Source organism: Conger conger, chromosome 19 (genome assembly GCF_963514075.1).
Source record: "Conger conger chromosome 19, fConCon1.1, whole genome shotgun sequence".
NCBI lineage: Eukaryota > Metazoa > Chordata > Actinopteri > Anguilliformes > Congridae > Conger > Conger conger.
In genome coordinates, this window is record NC_083778.1 from 18048170 (window position 1) to 18062493 (window position 14324).

At 45.1% G+C, this 14324-nt stretch overlaps 1 protein-coding gene and 1 long non-coding RNA gene across 8 annotated transcripts in view; both read right to left on the minus strand.

The window, feature by feature from the left end:
• Window positions 1-6487, minus strand: part of LOC133118784 (uncharacterized) — a 51028-nt gene extending 44541 nt beyond the window's left edge. The window contains exons 1-3 of one of the 2 annotated variants that reach the window (XR_009706438.1): window positions 6393-6487; window positions 5560-5634; window positions 4757-4851 (exon numbers count right to left, since the gene is read on the minus strand). This is a non-coding gene — a long non-coding RNA (uncharacterized LOC133118784). The remainder of the gene's footprint in view (window positions 1-4756; window positions 4852-5559; window positions 5635-6392) is intronic. The other variant, XR_009706439.1, reaches the window with a different exon arrangement.
• Window positions 6488-10018: 3531 nt separating this feature from the next.
• Window positions 10019-14034, minus strand: LOC133118767 (uncharacterized). 6 transcript variants are annotated; one of them, XM_061228964.1, is made up of 3 exons: window positions 13651-14034; window positions 11873-12405; window positions 10019-11171 (listed from the first exon to the last, which is right to left on the minus strand). In XM_061228964.1, exons 1-3 carry the CDS (start codon window positions 13701-13703, stop codon window positions 10816-10818), a joined length of 942 nt encoding a protein of 313 aa, XP_061084948.1. In that variant the 5' UTR covers window positions 13704-14034; the 3' UTR covers window positions 10019-10815. The 6 variants fall into 6 exon arrangements, with proteins under 6 accessions (XP_061084948.1, XP_061084952.1, XP_061084949.1 ...); XM_061228968.1 differs by having other exon boundaries at window positions 11873-12476; XM_061228965.1 differs by having other exon boundaries at window positions 11903-12405; window positions 13651-14032.
• Between the last annotated feature and the right edge of the window lie 290 nt (window positions 14035-14324).

The following is a 14324-nucleotide window of genomic DNA, read 5'->3' on the forward strand; positions in this document are numbered from 1 at the left end:
GCTACGATCGCGTAATTAGGTTTGATATGGCCAATAACAGCCCGAGAGATTTAGATAACTGAACTATAGCATTAACTGGCACGGCGCAGTTTGATTAGATAAGATAACTTTATTGAACCCCGTGGAGTAAATAATTTGTCCTCCGCATTTGACCCATCCCAGTTGCCCAGGACGAGTGGGCAGCCACGGTGCAGTGCCCAGGGACCAGCTCCAGTTCTGGGGCCGGTGCCTTGGTCAAGGGCAACGGCAGGAGCACACCTAACCCGACACCCATGTCTTAGAGTGTGGGAGGAAACCAGAGTACCCGAAGTAAACCCACGTGGGAGAACACGCACAGATGGGATCAGGCCGACTGGGATTTGAACCCAGAACCTCCTTCTTACCTGGCAACAGTGCTAAGCCACTACGCCACCATGCCCCCCCCTACAGTCCCCTCTCCAATCCAACACCCCCCCCCCCCCACAGACCACTCTCCTACCCAACACGCCCCCCCACACAGACCACTCTCCTACCCAACACGCCCCCCCACACAGACCACTCTCCTACCCAACACGCCCCCCCACACAGACCACTCTCCTACCCAACACACACCCCCCCCACAGACCACTCTCCTACCCAACACACCCCCCCACACAGACAACTCTCCTACCCAACACCCCCCCCACACAGGCCACTCTCCTACCCAACACGCCCCCCGAAGCCTCCCCCCTCCTACCCAACATGCCCCCCCCACACAGACCACTCTCCTACCCAACACGCCACCCCCCACAGACCACTCTCCTACCCAACACGCCCCCCCGTAGCCTCCCCCCTCCTACCCAACAAGCCCCTCCCCCCCTACAGTCCCCTCTCCTACCCAACACACCCCCCCCCGCCCCCACAGACCACTCTCCTACCCAACACGCCCCCCCGTAGCCTCCCCCCCCCTACCCAACACACACCCCCCCCGTAGCCTCCCCCCTGCAGTCCCCTCTCCCGTCCAACACCTCCGCCCGACGCAGCGCTCCCGGGTGAGCATGCTGAGCGGACATTTTGCATCTTAATGAAATGCACAGAGAGAAGCCGGGGTTTGGAAGGCGACAGCGCTGCACTGATTTCCGTCTGTCGGGCCCGCTTTGTACCGCTCTCTCACAGAATCCAGCAACTCTGCTCACGTCGAGACGCACAGAGGCAGAAAGTTATGAAAGAAGCGCCCGTCGTTTGGAAAACGATTCAACAACTCCTCGCTCAAAAGCCAGCTGTCACGATTAAAAAGTTTTCAACCGCAACTTTTAATATGTGAAAGTACAGACTGCACTACATCTGAGAGTGAGCATCACACATTCGTATCGCGTCAAGCGTGCGTTTTGCCCTCACATCTTTCTGGAAAAACAACACTGAAGATACTGGAGAAGAACTGTACGCAACTGGAGTGGTGAAGAAGTTCAGAAGCCGTGTTTGTAACCACAGCAATGCGAGTTTGTCGTCCAAACAAGGCACTGCTGTCGCACGCCTTGATAAAGACTTAATCCGCATTGCAGCAGTCAAACCCGATTACTACCGGTATTCCGCGTACAGACACGTTATAATATGCATCTATATAAGTTGAACTGAAGGAAACTTGGTCCTCCAAATCAATCACACACAGCGATACTCTGCACAAGTACACAACAATGCCAGGAAATGACGGGACAAAGCACGGTCAGGTAGAAAATATCTTTATTTCAGGTCATGTCAGAAGTTATGCTGTCGGGTACACCGATTCAAGACCAAAAAATATGTCATTTCCGTCGTCGTTTCGCTGGGATGACGTTCCTTCAACCGGCCAGACAGGCTCTGGGCCTGCTGGTATTTTTCTAAAGAACCTGTGAAGGTTTTACACAACAATGCCCGCCAAGACCTTTCCATTGGGCTCCTTGGCTCATAACCTCGCACAGCCAATGAACACAGCCTCAGCTCCCAGCTCAGACACACCAGTGTAAAACGTAAGGCACAGAGCGCGTGGGTGACGGTGTCCTTCGTCACTAGTTGACCAAAAAGCTCTTTATTGCGGAAGGGTGTCGGATGTTTGGTGTGACATGGCTCAGGTGGTCAGAGCAGTCGTCCGGCAGTCGGAGGGTTGCCGGTTCGATCCCCCGCCCGGGGTGTGTCGAAGTGTCCCTGAGCAAGACCCTCTAACCCCCAAATGCTCCTGACGATCTGGTCGGTGCCTTGCGTGGCAGCCAATCGGCCTGAGAGTGTGAAAGAGAAGCATCAATTGCACAGCGCTTTGGATAAAGGCGCTATATAAACGCCAACCATAATATTTCCTGCGGATGGCTGGAGCAGGAGGAGCCCTTCCGAAGATCCAGGACTGAGTGCAGACACACACCAGTGAGTGTGTGTGTGCGTGTGTGTGTCTCAGCCAGGCCTCTCCGGGCTGGGGGGGGTCCGGGGCCCCAGCTGCAGGCCGCAGAGAGTCGCGACGGGCGGTGACACATCACAGCATGCAAACAGAGAGCCTTCTGCACAGAAATAATTAGGCGCAGACTGCAGACGATTCAGCTTGCCGTGCTATGCGGGGGGGAGGGTAAACCAGGGGCTCTCTCTCATCTTTTATTTCTTACCTCCTTATTCCGCTCCTTGCTCCGAGCTCCACCCGTCGGTAGAGGCGAGAAAGAGGTGAGAAATCGAGAAAAATATCACTCACCTCACTCACCTCACTCACCTCACTCACCTCACTCACCTCACTCACCTCACTCACCTCACTCACCTCACTCACCTCACTCCACTCACTCCACTCACTCCACTCACTCCACTCACTCCACTCACTCCACTCACTCCACTCACCTCACTCACCTCACTCACCTCACTCACCTCACTCACTCCACTCACTCCACTCACTCCACTCACTCCACTCACTCCACTCACTCCACTCACTCCACTCACTCATTATCCTAACCCGCTTATCCTGGGAGCCTATCCCAGCATACATTGGGTGAAAGGCAGGAATACACCCTGGACAGGTCGCCAGTCCATCGCAGGGCACACACACCATTCACTCACACACTCATACCTATGGGCAATTTAGACTCTCCAATCAGCCTAACCTGCATGTCTTTGGACTGTGGGAGGAAACCGGAGTACCCGGAGGAAACCCACACGAACACAGGGAAAACGTGCAAACCCCACACAGAGAGGCCCTGGGACAAATGTGAATTACGCAAATGGAATGCACTTGCTCTTTCGAACGTTCGAAGCCACGTCAGTTGCGGGCGTGGTATATGCGTGGCAGACAGGGAGAGGTGGACCCACAGGTTAATTGTTAGGTCACGCATTCTGGAAAAAAAGGAAAGGATGCGCTCATGTTTCCTTGCTCAAGGAAAGAAAGAAGAGCCTCCTAGCTTCTCGCTTCTAGCTCTTAGAAGGAACGCTTAACAGGGTTGAAATCTCCTTGAAGTTGGCAGACCACGATCAGTTTCCGGGTCAAGCAAAGAACAAGAACACAAAACGTGGGGAGCCAGCTAGGGTCAGATTGGATTATACGCATTAAAGACGGTATACGTGCATACACACTCATTCATGAGACCGTACTCACGCAATGGCTGGACTGTGTAAATTCCGTTGACTTCAAAGCAGAAAGAACGGAATCAGCTAAAATACAGTGGCATTCAAACACTGCCCTCTAGTGACCAGTCTTGATTTCACAAGCTAGAAATGTTGGTCTTGAATCTCTTTGCGAATTTAACTTCGGTGCTAAAGGGTTATTTTAGGTACTTAAACACAATTTACATTTAAAACAACGTACAGTTCTACACAGTGTTACATATATTTATGGGACCAAAATCAATGTAACAACATAAAACCCCACAATAACGGATAAATATGTATTTTTTCTCTTAACAGAGCAGCCCAACATAATTAAATCAATATTATGCATCGTAACATTACATATATGATTTTTTTCTTACTCACTGCCCAGAAGGACCAGGACAATCTTCATGTTTTGCTCTTATCATATTCACAGTCATTTTGAATATTTAGCCGTTGTGTACTAGACTACGGGCTTCATGTCCTAATATTTGAGATGATACGGTTTGCCATATGAACATGTAAGTTAAGAGAATAATTCTTAAGGGGGTGTCATTTCATGCTTGCATTACTTTCCACGGTGGCAGCGCTTGCCAAAGATACGCTATACGTCTCCTCAGATACGCTACCCAGATATTTGAAATGTGAAATGAGATGACGCAAAAGCTGAATATTTGCTATTCCGCCAGTAGAGGGCGGCCATCCATTATTTGTGTGACATTTTTGTTTATTGAAAATATTTTCACAGTAGTCTACTTGTGAAATGGGCTCTTGGAGCACCGAGTACTTTCCTTCCCTCGGTGACGTCTAGAAGGCAACAGGTCCAGCACAGCAAAGCCACAGATGACGTGTAGCCTACATACTTATTCGCAGGCAGTTTTTATTTTATTTTATTTTATTTAAAACATGCAGATATACTGTCCTCCAACAACTCAAATGCAGTCTCATGTACTGTAGGCTTGGCCAATTAAATGTTCCTTCACATAGACTACAGTTTTCTTAAGTCTTGCTTTAAAAGAGCATAATCGAAAACCCGCCTGTGTCAAAAATGTAATGATGCGTGAAGTTGTTAGTATTGAACTTCTTTCTTCAGCTTGTGACGGAGGCTAATGAAGAGTACTTTAAAGGTTATGTCATGTAGCCTTTCAGAAAGTATGACGAACCTGTCGTCAACATAAATATAATACAAAACAAGAGGTAAACTGACCTTTTCTTATCACCGTTTCTTTCCCTCGGGCCAAGTAGGTTTTCCGGTCGCCATCTTTAAAGGGCCAGGTAGGCGTTTGCTCACTGCAGAGAGGCCTACAGGTAAAATGCAACTGTGTTACACGCTTCATACAAAGGGACACGTTTGTTAGCTGGCGAATAACACATTACTGTCTATAAATCATAATAAAACATACCAAAAAAGCCAGTGGCAAAGATAGAGGCTAAAATGAAGTTAGAGGCGGGAAGCACGCGCGCGATTCAACGTTGTGACCACCACCAAGTGAAAGACAGTTCAGCCTATTTACTCGCCCAAATTACCTGAAGGCCGACACCTGGCTGTTTTTTTTTTTGTCCATTTGTTTCTCCAAAAGTCCCAACTCATACAGACATGTACTTTCTATTAAAATAACAACATGCGTTGTTTGATGGCTGGTTTCTGAATTATTATTTCCGAATTATATACTATCAGTCTAACTGTAACCCGGGACAAGGCTATGTTTATTGTTGACATTCCTCCGAAAACTATTTGCCAGTCTTTTGCTGATAGTTTAGAAAATAGTCCCTCCTCAAGTCTCCTTTAAAAGTTCTCCATATGCTACAAACATTTTCCCAAAAGGGACACTTTTGTTAGCTGGCGAATAACACATCACTGTCTATAAATCATAATAAAAACATACCAAAAAATCCAATGGCAAAGATAGAGGCTAAAATGAAGTTAGAGGCGGGAAGCATGCGCGCGATTCAACGTTGTGGCCACCACCAAGTGAAAGACAGTTCAGCCTATTTACTCGCCCAAATTACCTGAAGGCCGACAGCTGGCTATTTTTTTGTCCATTTGTTTCTCCAAAAGTCCCAACTCATACAGACATGTACTTTCTATTAAAATAACAAGATGCGTTATTTGATGGCTGGTTTCTGAATTATTATTTCCGAATTATATACTATCAGTCTAACTGTAACCCGGGACAAGGCTATGTTTATTGTTGACATTCCTCCGAAAACTATTTGCCAGTCTTTTGCTGATAGTTTAGAAAATAGTCCCTCGTCAAGTCTCCTTTAAAAGTTCTCCATATGCTACAAACATTTGCCCAAAAGGGACACTTTTGTTAGCTGGCGAATAACACATTACTGTCTATAAATCATAATAAAAACATACCAAAAAATCCAATGGCAAAGATAGAGGCTAAAATGAAGTTAGAGGCGGGAAGCATGCGCGCGATTCAACGTTGTGGCCACCACCAAGTGAAAGACAGTTCAGCCTATTTACTCGCCCAAATTACCTGAAGGCCGACAGCTGGCTATTTTTTTGTCCATTTGTTTCTCCAAAAATCCCAACTCATACAGACATGTACTTTCTATTAAAATAACAACATGCGTTGTTTGATGGCTGGTTTCTGAATTATTATTTCCGAATTATATACTATCAGTCTAACTGTAACCCGGGACAAGGCTATGTTTATTGTTGACATTCCTCCGAAAACTATTTGCCAGTCTTTTGCTGATAGTTTAGAAAATAGTCCCTCGTCAAGTCTCCTTTAAAAGTTCTCCATATGCTACAAACATTTGCCCAAAAGGGACACTTTTGTTAGCTGGCGAATAACACATTACTGTCTATAAATCATAATAAAACATACCAAAAAATCCAGTGGCAAAGATAGAGGCTAAAATGAAGTTAGAGGCGGGAAGCATGCGCGCGATTCAACGTTGTGGCCACCACCAAGTGAAAGACAGTTCAGCCTATTTACTCGCCCAAATTACCTGAAGGCCGACAGCTGGCTATTTTTTTGTCCATTTGTTTCTCCAAAAGTCCCAACTCATACAGACATGTACTTTCTATTAAAATAACAAGATGCGTTATTTGATGGCTGGTTTCTGAATTATTATTTCCGAATTATATACTATCAGTCTAACTGTAACCCGGGACAAGGCTATGTTTATTGTTGACATTCCTCCGAAAACTATTTGCCAGTCTTTTGCTGATAGTTTAGAAAATAGTCCCTCGTCAAGTCTCCTTTAAAAGTTCTCCATATGCTACAAACATTTGCCCAAAAGGGACACTTTTGTTAGCTGGCGAATAACACATTACTGTCTATAAATCATAATAAAAACATACCAAAAAATCCAATGGCAAAGATAGAGGCTAAAATGAAGTTAGAGGCGGGAAGCATGCGCGCGATTCAACGTTGTGGCCACCACCAAGTGAAAGACAGTTCAGCCTATTTACTCGCCCAAATTACCTGAAGGCCGACAGCTGGCTATTTTTTTGTCCATTTGTTTCTCCAAAAATCCCAACTCATACAGACATGTACTTTCTATTAAAATAACAACATGCGTTGTTTGATGGCTGGTTTCTGAATTATTATTTCCGAATTATATACTATCAGTCTAACTGTAACCCGGGACAAGGCTATGTTTATTGTTGACATTCTTCCGAAAACTATTTGCGAGTCTATTGCTGATAGTTTAGAAAATAGTCCCTCGTCAAGTCTCCTTTAAAAGTTCTCCATATGCTACAAACATTTGCCCAAAAGGGACACTTTTGTTAGCTGGCGAATAACACATTACTGTCTATAAATCATAATAAAACATACCAAAAAATCCAGTGGCAAAGATAGAGGCTAAAATGAAGTTAGAGGCGGGAAGCATGCGCGCGATTCAACGTTGTGGCCACCACCAAGTGAAAGACAGTTCAGCCTATTTACTCGCCCAAATTACCTGAAGGCCGACAGCTGGCTATTTTTTTGTCCATTTGTTTCTCCAAAAGTCCCAACTCATACAGACATGTACTTTCTATTAAAATAACAAGATGCGTTATTTGATGGCTGGTTTCTGAATTATTATTTCCGAATTATATACTATCAGTCTAACTGTAACCCGGGACAAGGCTATGTTTATTGTTGACATTCCTCCGAAAACTATTTGCCAGTCTTTTGCTGATAGTTTAGAAAATAGTCCCTCGTCAAGTCTCCTTTAAAAGTTCTCCATATGCTACAAACATTTGCCCAAAAGGGACACTTTTGTTAGCTGGCGAATAACACATTACTGTCTATAAATCATAATAAAACATACCAAAAAATCCAGTGGCAAAGATAGAGGCTAAAATGAAGTTAGAGGCGGGAAGCATGCGCGCGATTCAACGTTGTGGCCACCACCAAGTGAAAGACAGTTCAGCCTATTTACTCGCCCAAATTACCTGAAGGCCGACAGCTGGCTATTTTTTTGTCCATTTGTTTCTCCAAAAGTCCCAACTCATACAGACATGTACTTTCTATTAAAATAACAAGATGCGTTATTTGATGGCTGGTTTCTGAATTATTATTTCCGAATTATATACTATCAGTCTAACTGTAACCCGGGACAAGGCTATGTTTATTGTTGACATTCCTCCGAAAACTATTTGCCAGTCTTTTGCTGATAGTTTAGAAAATAGTCCCTCGTCAAGTCTCCTTTAAAAGTTCTCCATATGCTACAAACATTTGCCCAAAAGGGACACTTTTGTTAGCTGGCGAATAACACATTACTGTCTATAAATCATAATAAAACATACCAAAAAATCCAGTGGCAAAGATAGAGGCTAAAATGAAGTTAGAGGCGGGAAGCATGCGCGCGATTCAACGTTGTGGCCACCACCAAGTGAAAGACAGTTCAGCCTATTTACTCGCCCAAATTACCTGAAGGCCGACAGCTGGCTATTTTTTTGTCCATTTGTTTCTCCAAAAGTCCCAACTCATACAGACATGTACTTTCTATTAAAATAACAAGATGCGTTATTTGATGGCTGGTTTCTGAATTATTATTTCCGAATTATATACTATCAGTCTAACTGTAACCCGGGACAAGGCTATGTTTATTGTTGACATTCCTCCGAAAACTATTTGCCAGTCTTTTGCTGATAGTTTAGAAAATAGTCCCTCCTCAAGTCTCCTTTAAAAGTTCTCCATATGCTACAAACATTTGCCCAAAAGGGACACTTTTGTTAGCTGGCGAATAACACATTACTGTCTATAAATCATAATAAAAACATACCAAAAAATCCAATGGCAAAGATAGAGGCTAAAATGAAGTTAGAGGCGGGAAGCATGCGCGCGATTCAACGTTGTAGCCACCACCAAGTGAAAGACAGTTCAGCCTATTTACTCGCCCAAATTACCTGAAGGCCGACAGCTGGCTATTTTTTTGTCCATTTGTTTCTCCAAAAGTCCCAACTCATACAGACATGTACTTTCTATTAAAATAACAAGATGCGTTATTTGATGGCTGGTTTCTGAATTATTATTTCCGAATTATATACTATCAGTCTAACTGTAACCCGGGACAAGGCTATGTTTATTGTTGACATTCCTCCGAAAACTATTTGCCAGTCTTTTGCTGATAGTTTAGAAAATAGTCCCTCGTCAAGTCTCCTTTAAAAGTTCTCCATATGCTACAAACATTTGCCCAAAAGGGACACTTTTGTTAGCTGGCGAATAACACATTACTGTCTATAAATCATAATAAAAACATACCAAAAAATCCAGTGGCAAAGATAGAGGCTAAGATGAAGTTAGAGGCGGGAAGCACGCGCGCGATTCAACGTTGTGACCACCACCAAGTGAAAGACAGTTCAGCCTATTTACTCGCCCAAATTACCTGAAGGCCGACACCTGGCTATTTTTTTTTTTTGTCCATTTGTTTCTACAAAAATCCCAACTCAGACAGACATGTACTTTCTATTAAAATAACAAGATGCGTTGTTTGATGGCTGGTTTCTGAATTATTATTTCCGAATTATATACTATCAGTCTAACTGTAACCCGGGGCAGGGCTATGTTTATTGTTGACATTCTTCCCAAAACTATTTGCCAGTCTATTGCTGATAGTTTAGAAAATAGTCCCTCGTCAAGTCTCCTTTAAAAGTTCTCCATATGCTACAAACATTTGCCCAGTGGATTGTTTTTCTGCTGTTCCTCCCCGAAATACCTACTTTTCTGGATGGAAATCTAGATGTGTAGGCCTATCCAGTTACATGTTTATAAAGAGGCTGTCATCTTGAAGTCAAACGGAAGTTTCCATTCAAAATATAACCGGCTCAAAAAACCAATTGCATTATCCAGTTCCATCTTCAGACGAGTGTAGTTTTACATGAATTTAGGCTACAGAAATCTAGATGAATGTTATACAATTATAAATCTTAAAGTTACTACTGTAAACGCCTCCATGTGCTCCAGTTTCATCAGCTAATACAGAAAGCATGCAAATACAATCACAGGCATATAAAGACTTTACAATGTGAATGTAACCTTTATTTGCTGACAGCTATACCAACTGTGTACACAACTGACACACATATCAATCTGCACAGTGCCTATGATTAGACCTGTGAAATGATAAACAATCCAATAGCACAACATAGCATATACTAGTTTGCAGTTATAATTATTCTGTAAACTAGTTGAGACGGCAAATAACACTGAGACACTAACAGAGCCTTCTTGAATTGTGCACTTGTCAAGCTATCCAAGTTGGTGTCTGCCAACTTGTCCCCTTACTACGTTGCTTGTTTTAGCTCGACGACAACATATTGCTCAAGTGTTGCAATTTGCATTCATGAACTTTGTGACTTGATAGCAAACATTATAAAGATAACAATTATAACAAGTTCATATTTCATGCATTTCTCTTACTTAAATTGAAAAACGACTGAGCCACCCCATCTCAATGCAACATTGAATTGAATCTCCCTATATATATAAATACATACACACACACACACGTATAAATAATCTACCCTTTTTACAAAAAAAAAAGGTAGGGCCCCTTCATTTTAGAGCAGGGGTGTCAAACTCCAGTCCTGGAGGGCCGTGGTGTCTACAGGGGTTTGTGGTTTCCTTTTTAAAATCAGCAACCAATTAAGGTCTTGGGAACAAGGTGTGTGTGTGGACTCTTCAGCCAATGAAGGACTTTGAAATTCATCTCTCGTGCAAACGCGCACCAAAGAAAAAAAACCAGGCAGACACCGCGGGCCCTCCGGGACCGGAGTTCGACAACCCCCCGTTTTAGACGAAAGTACTCGTTTGTTCACATCTTCGCTTTCAGGGGAGTGAGAGAGAGCAGGAAGGTGTCCAGTGCGGACCGGTAGTCCTCCGGGTGGCGGCGCAGGTGCCCGGCGTGCGTGGACTCCGCCCACTTCCGGCTCTGCACAGCCATGCCCCGCTTTCTCCAGTGCTCGACGAGGGTCTCCAGCTGCTCGTGGTCGCACATGCTGTCGTTCTCGCAGAAGAAGAACAGGGCCGGGGCCGCGACGGGGCTGTTCCAGAAGACGTCGATCGCCGCGGCAAAGTGGTCCACGGTGTACCTCTTGAAGATCCGGAAGTAGAGCATGACCATCCATCGCACCAGAAACTCCCACCGGGGGAAGAGGTTCTTGCCCAAGCCTGAATGGAAGAGGGAACACAGAAAAAAAAAAAAACATATCTAAAATTATGGAAAACACTTTTTTTTTTTTACTTATGTAAAACTTATGAGTGACAAAGTGGGAAAAAAAGTTGAATTGTCAACTGCCATTTTACATTACATTACATTAATGGCATTTGGTGGACGCTCTTATCCGGAGCGACGTACAGTTGATTTGGACTAAGCAGGAGACAGTCCTCCCCGGGAGCAATGCAGGGTTAAGGGCCTTGCTCAAGGGCTGTGCGGATCTTATTGTGGCTACACCGGGGATCGAACCACTGACCTTGCGGGTCCCAGTCGTGTACCTTAACCGCTACACTACAAGCCGCCATTGCCCTACAGTCCTACAGCCTTCTGTACAGTGAAAGTCAGTGTTTGCATTGGCGGTAGCAATCTTGGCTGGATTTCAAGTTATTTGCCTCGTTTCAACAGTGAATTTTGCCCTGGTCCCGTTTCACGGCAAATGTTTGGTACTTTGTTTATTTGAACAAAGCAAGGTCCTTAACCCCACACTGATCGAGTCTATTCAGTCAGTTGTAAGCCGCTTCAGATCGGGAAAAAAAAAAACCAAAACTAAAACATTACACAGCAGCGGCATTGTGAGAACGGCATGCGGCGGTATAAATGTCCCAACAACAAAAGCGCTTTCGGCGACAGATGCGGCTCAACAATTTCACCACACCAAAAAAGGTTTTGTTTTGTAACCCCTCACTCGCTGCCATCCTTTCCACGGTCCCCACCACCAGACTGTCGTAGACGTGTCCCCGGATCCGCTCGACGAGGCAGCGGTGCCTCCGGGGGTCCCGGGACAGGTGCACCAGCAGCTGGGTGAAGGTGTAGCCCCCGATGGAGAAGGAGTGCACCAGCAGGGGCCGCGCGGAGAACCGCTCGCTCTGCAGCACCTCCAGCACCCGGGCCCCGTAGTCCAGGCCCCAGCGGGGCCACAGGAACATGCTGACGTCCGTCTCCACGGTCAGCATGTCGCAGCCCGTTTGGGAGTACGCCTGGAAGTACTTGGACAGGGCGCGGGGCCGGGCCCCCAGCCAGGGGAACAGGAGCAGGAGGGGTCTGGCCGCAGCTGGGCGGGGGCCCGCGCCCGGGCCAACGTCCACGTCCGTCTCCGGCTCTCTGTAGTAGTACGTGATTCCCTTGCTGATCCGGTGACAGCTGGCCCCCTCCAGAGCTGCCGGCCTGGCCATTCTCGCGGCCGGGGTGCTGTGGGGGGGGAGCGAATGACAATGACAGTGGCGCGCTAAACCGTCCCGCGAACGCCGAAGCAAGGTCACCTAACGGAAAATAAAAACACAAGCGAGGTCCAGCTGAATAATAAAGCCAAGCAAGGTCGTTGAAATTAAAAAGTTAATAAAACACAGGGGACTGATTAGATATTAGGTGTTAGGTATCTTGCGCAAACAAGATATTTCAGAACTCAAGCCCAATATTTTCTATTTAGCTTCAGCTACATGGTGTGTAACCAGGAAAGTGTACTTGCCACCAAACAAAGCCGTATTATTCCCACCAACAAGAGGACCTCAGTTGTGTTTTTCTCGATTGTGCGAAGTAATGAAACAGCTGGCCTGTGTTCTCACATCCGCCCCCGCCCCCGCCCCCCATCAAGACATTTCAAACAGAACTTCATCGTCTTCCTACAGTTAAACGGTATTAAAACAACCGAAAAAATGTATCGTTTCATAAACTACTACACATAATAAAAGTCATGATTTTAATTCGTTTGTTGCTTCGTTTTATTTACCGATTAGCTTTTCATCGGTTGTTAAATTAGCTTGTGTTTTTCCCCATTGAAGTCATTCAATAAAAAGCTGACGGCAGCGAGCTCTTTTGCCCTCATCATCCACACTTCCGGGTGCTTCACGACGAGTCGAGAGCATGTTTTCTTGTCTTGTGTCTATTGGGCAATGCAGCACCAGGAAGAACGCGGTTCCGGAGTAAAAGCGTGAAAATGTCAAATGTGAAATTTGAGATGCATTGGACACCATGTGCTAATTTGTCGTGACACCAATCAGAGTTTATCTTTAATTAAGGGTCAGATTTAACGGAATTTGAGACGGCAATGCAAAACGTGTCTTATTTCGGTTAATTCATGCATAGGCCAATGTATAAACATATCGCTTTATGTATCATAGCTACAGTATACGCGTACTTTACAATCGGTAATCTTTGAAACTACATAAATTAACTGCAATATATGCAGAATATTACATTGTAACAATCACTAATACTATGCATCACAGTCAACCGGTTGATATTTTTTTCCCCAGCGAACTCCCACGGAACTGATGATAACGTATGTTTTTATATATACATTTCCCCTCCCTTGCGTTTTGGGGTTCAAAAAGTGTAAAAAAAAACTTGCCATCGTTTCGCCACTACCGACGCATCTTCGGCGCAAGGCAACAGCATAATACAAATGAATAAAATGCACCCTGTCTTACAGCTTACCTTCCAACTGTCCCCATTTGCCCTTGGATGCTGCGTTTAGTTCCGCTTCTCATCCAGTTGCTACAGAAACATCGCGTAATAGTAGAGACCCTTCCGTTCGTACAGTGCCAAGTAAGTCAAGCAGCGGCATAAGCTAAGCCACACGTGATTTCAGCGAGCGTGTTAAATCCCAAGGTTTAAAACGCTTTATCGCACACGATTTCAAAACGGGGCCTTGTTTTAGCCGTTTAACTCCTATTTTAAAAAGAGGGTGCGCGGTACACCGCCCATCCTTTGCCGATGCCAAGACTTTCTACGCCAGAGGGTGCCGGAAGAGTCATGTCAGGACACAAACAGCTAGCAGCTGTCCGTCCCTCACTCCTACTCCAAACTCTTCTGTAGCCTATTAGCTACGTTTGCGTCACATGGACGAGTGTCAACAGGGGGGAAGTTGGCCGACGACGTCTTTATTTAGTGTTTTAATGTGAATTGCTTTTACTTTCTTTAAAAAAGTTAAATAAATAGGCCTACACCCGCTTTCAAGCGCAGGACAAAGACAGGCAGGGGTATCTTCTATCTATGTTGGTGCTGTGGAATGGAACAAACTGCCTCTCTCCATAAAAGAAGTTGAAAGTGCAAGGGTTATTTAGCGATCTTCATGTATAAGCTATGTGTCCCAGGATGTAATATGTGTG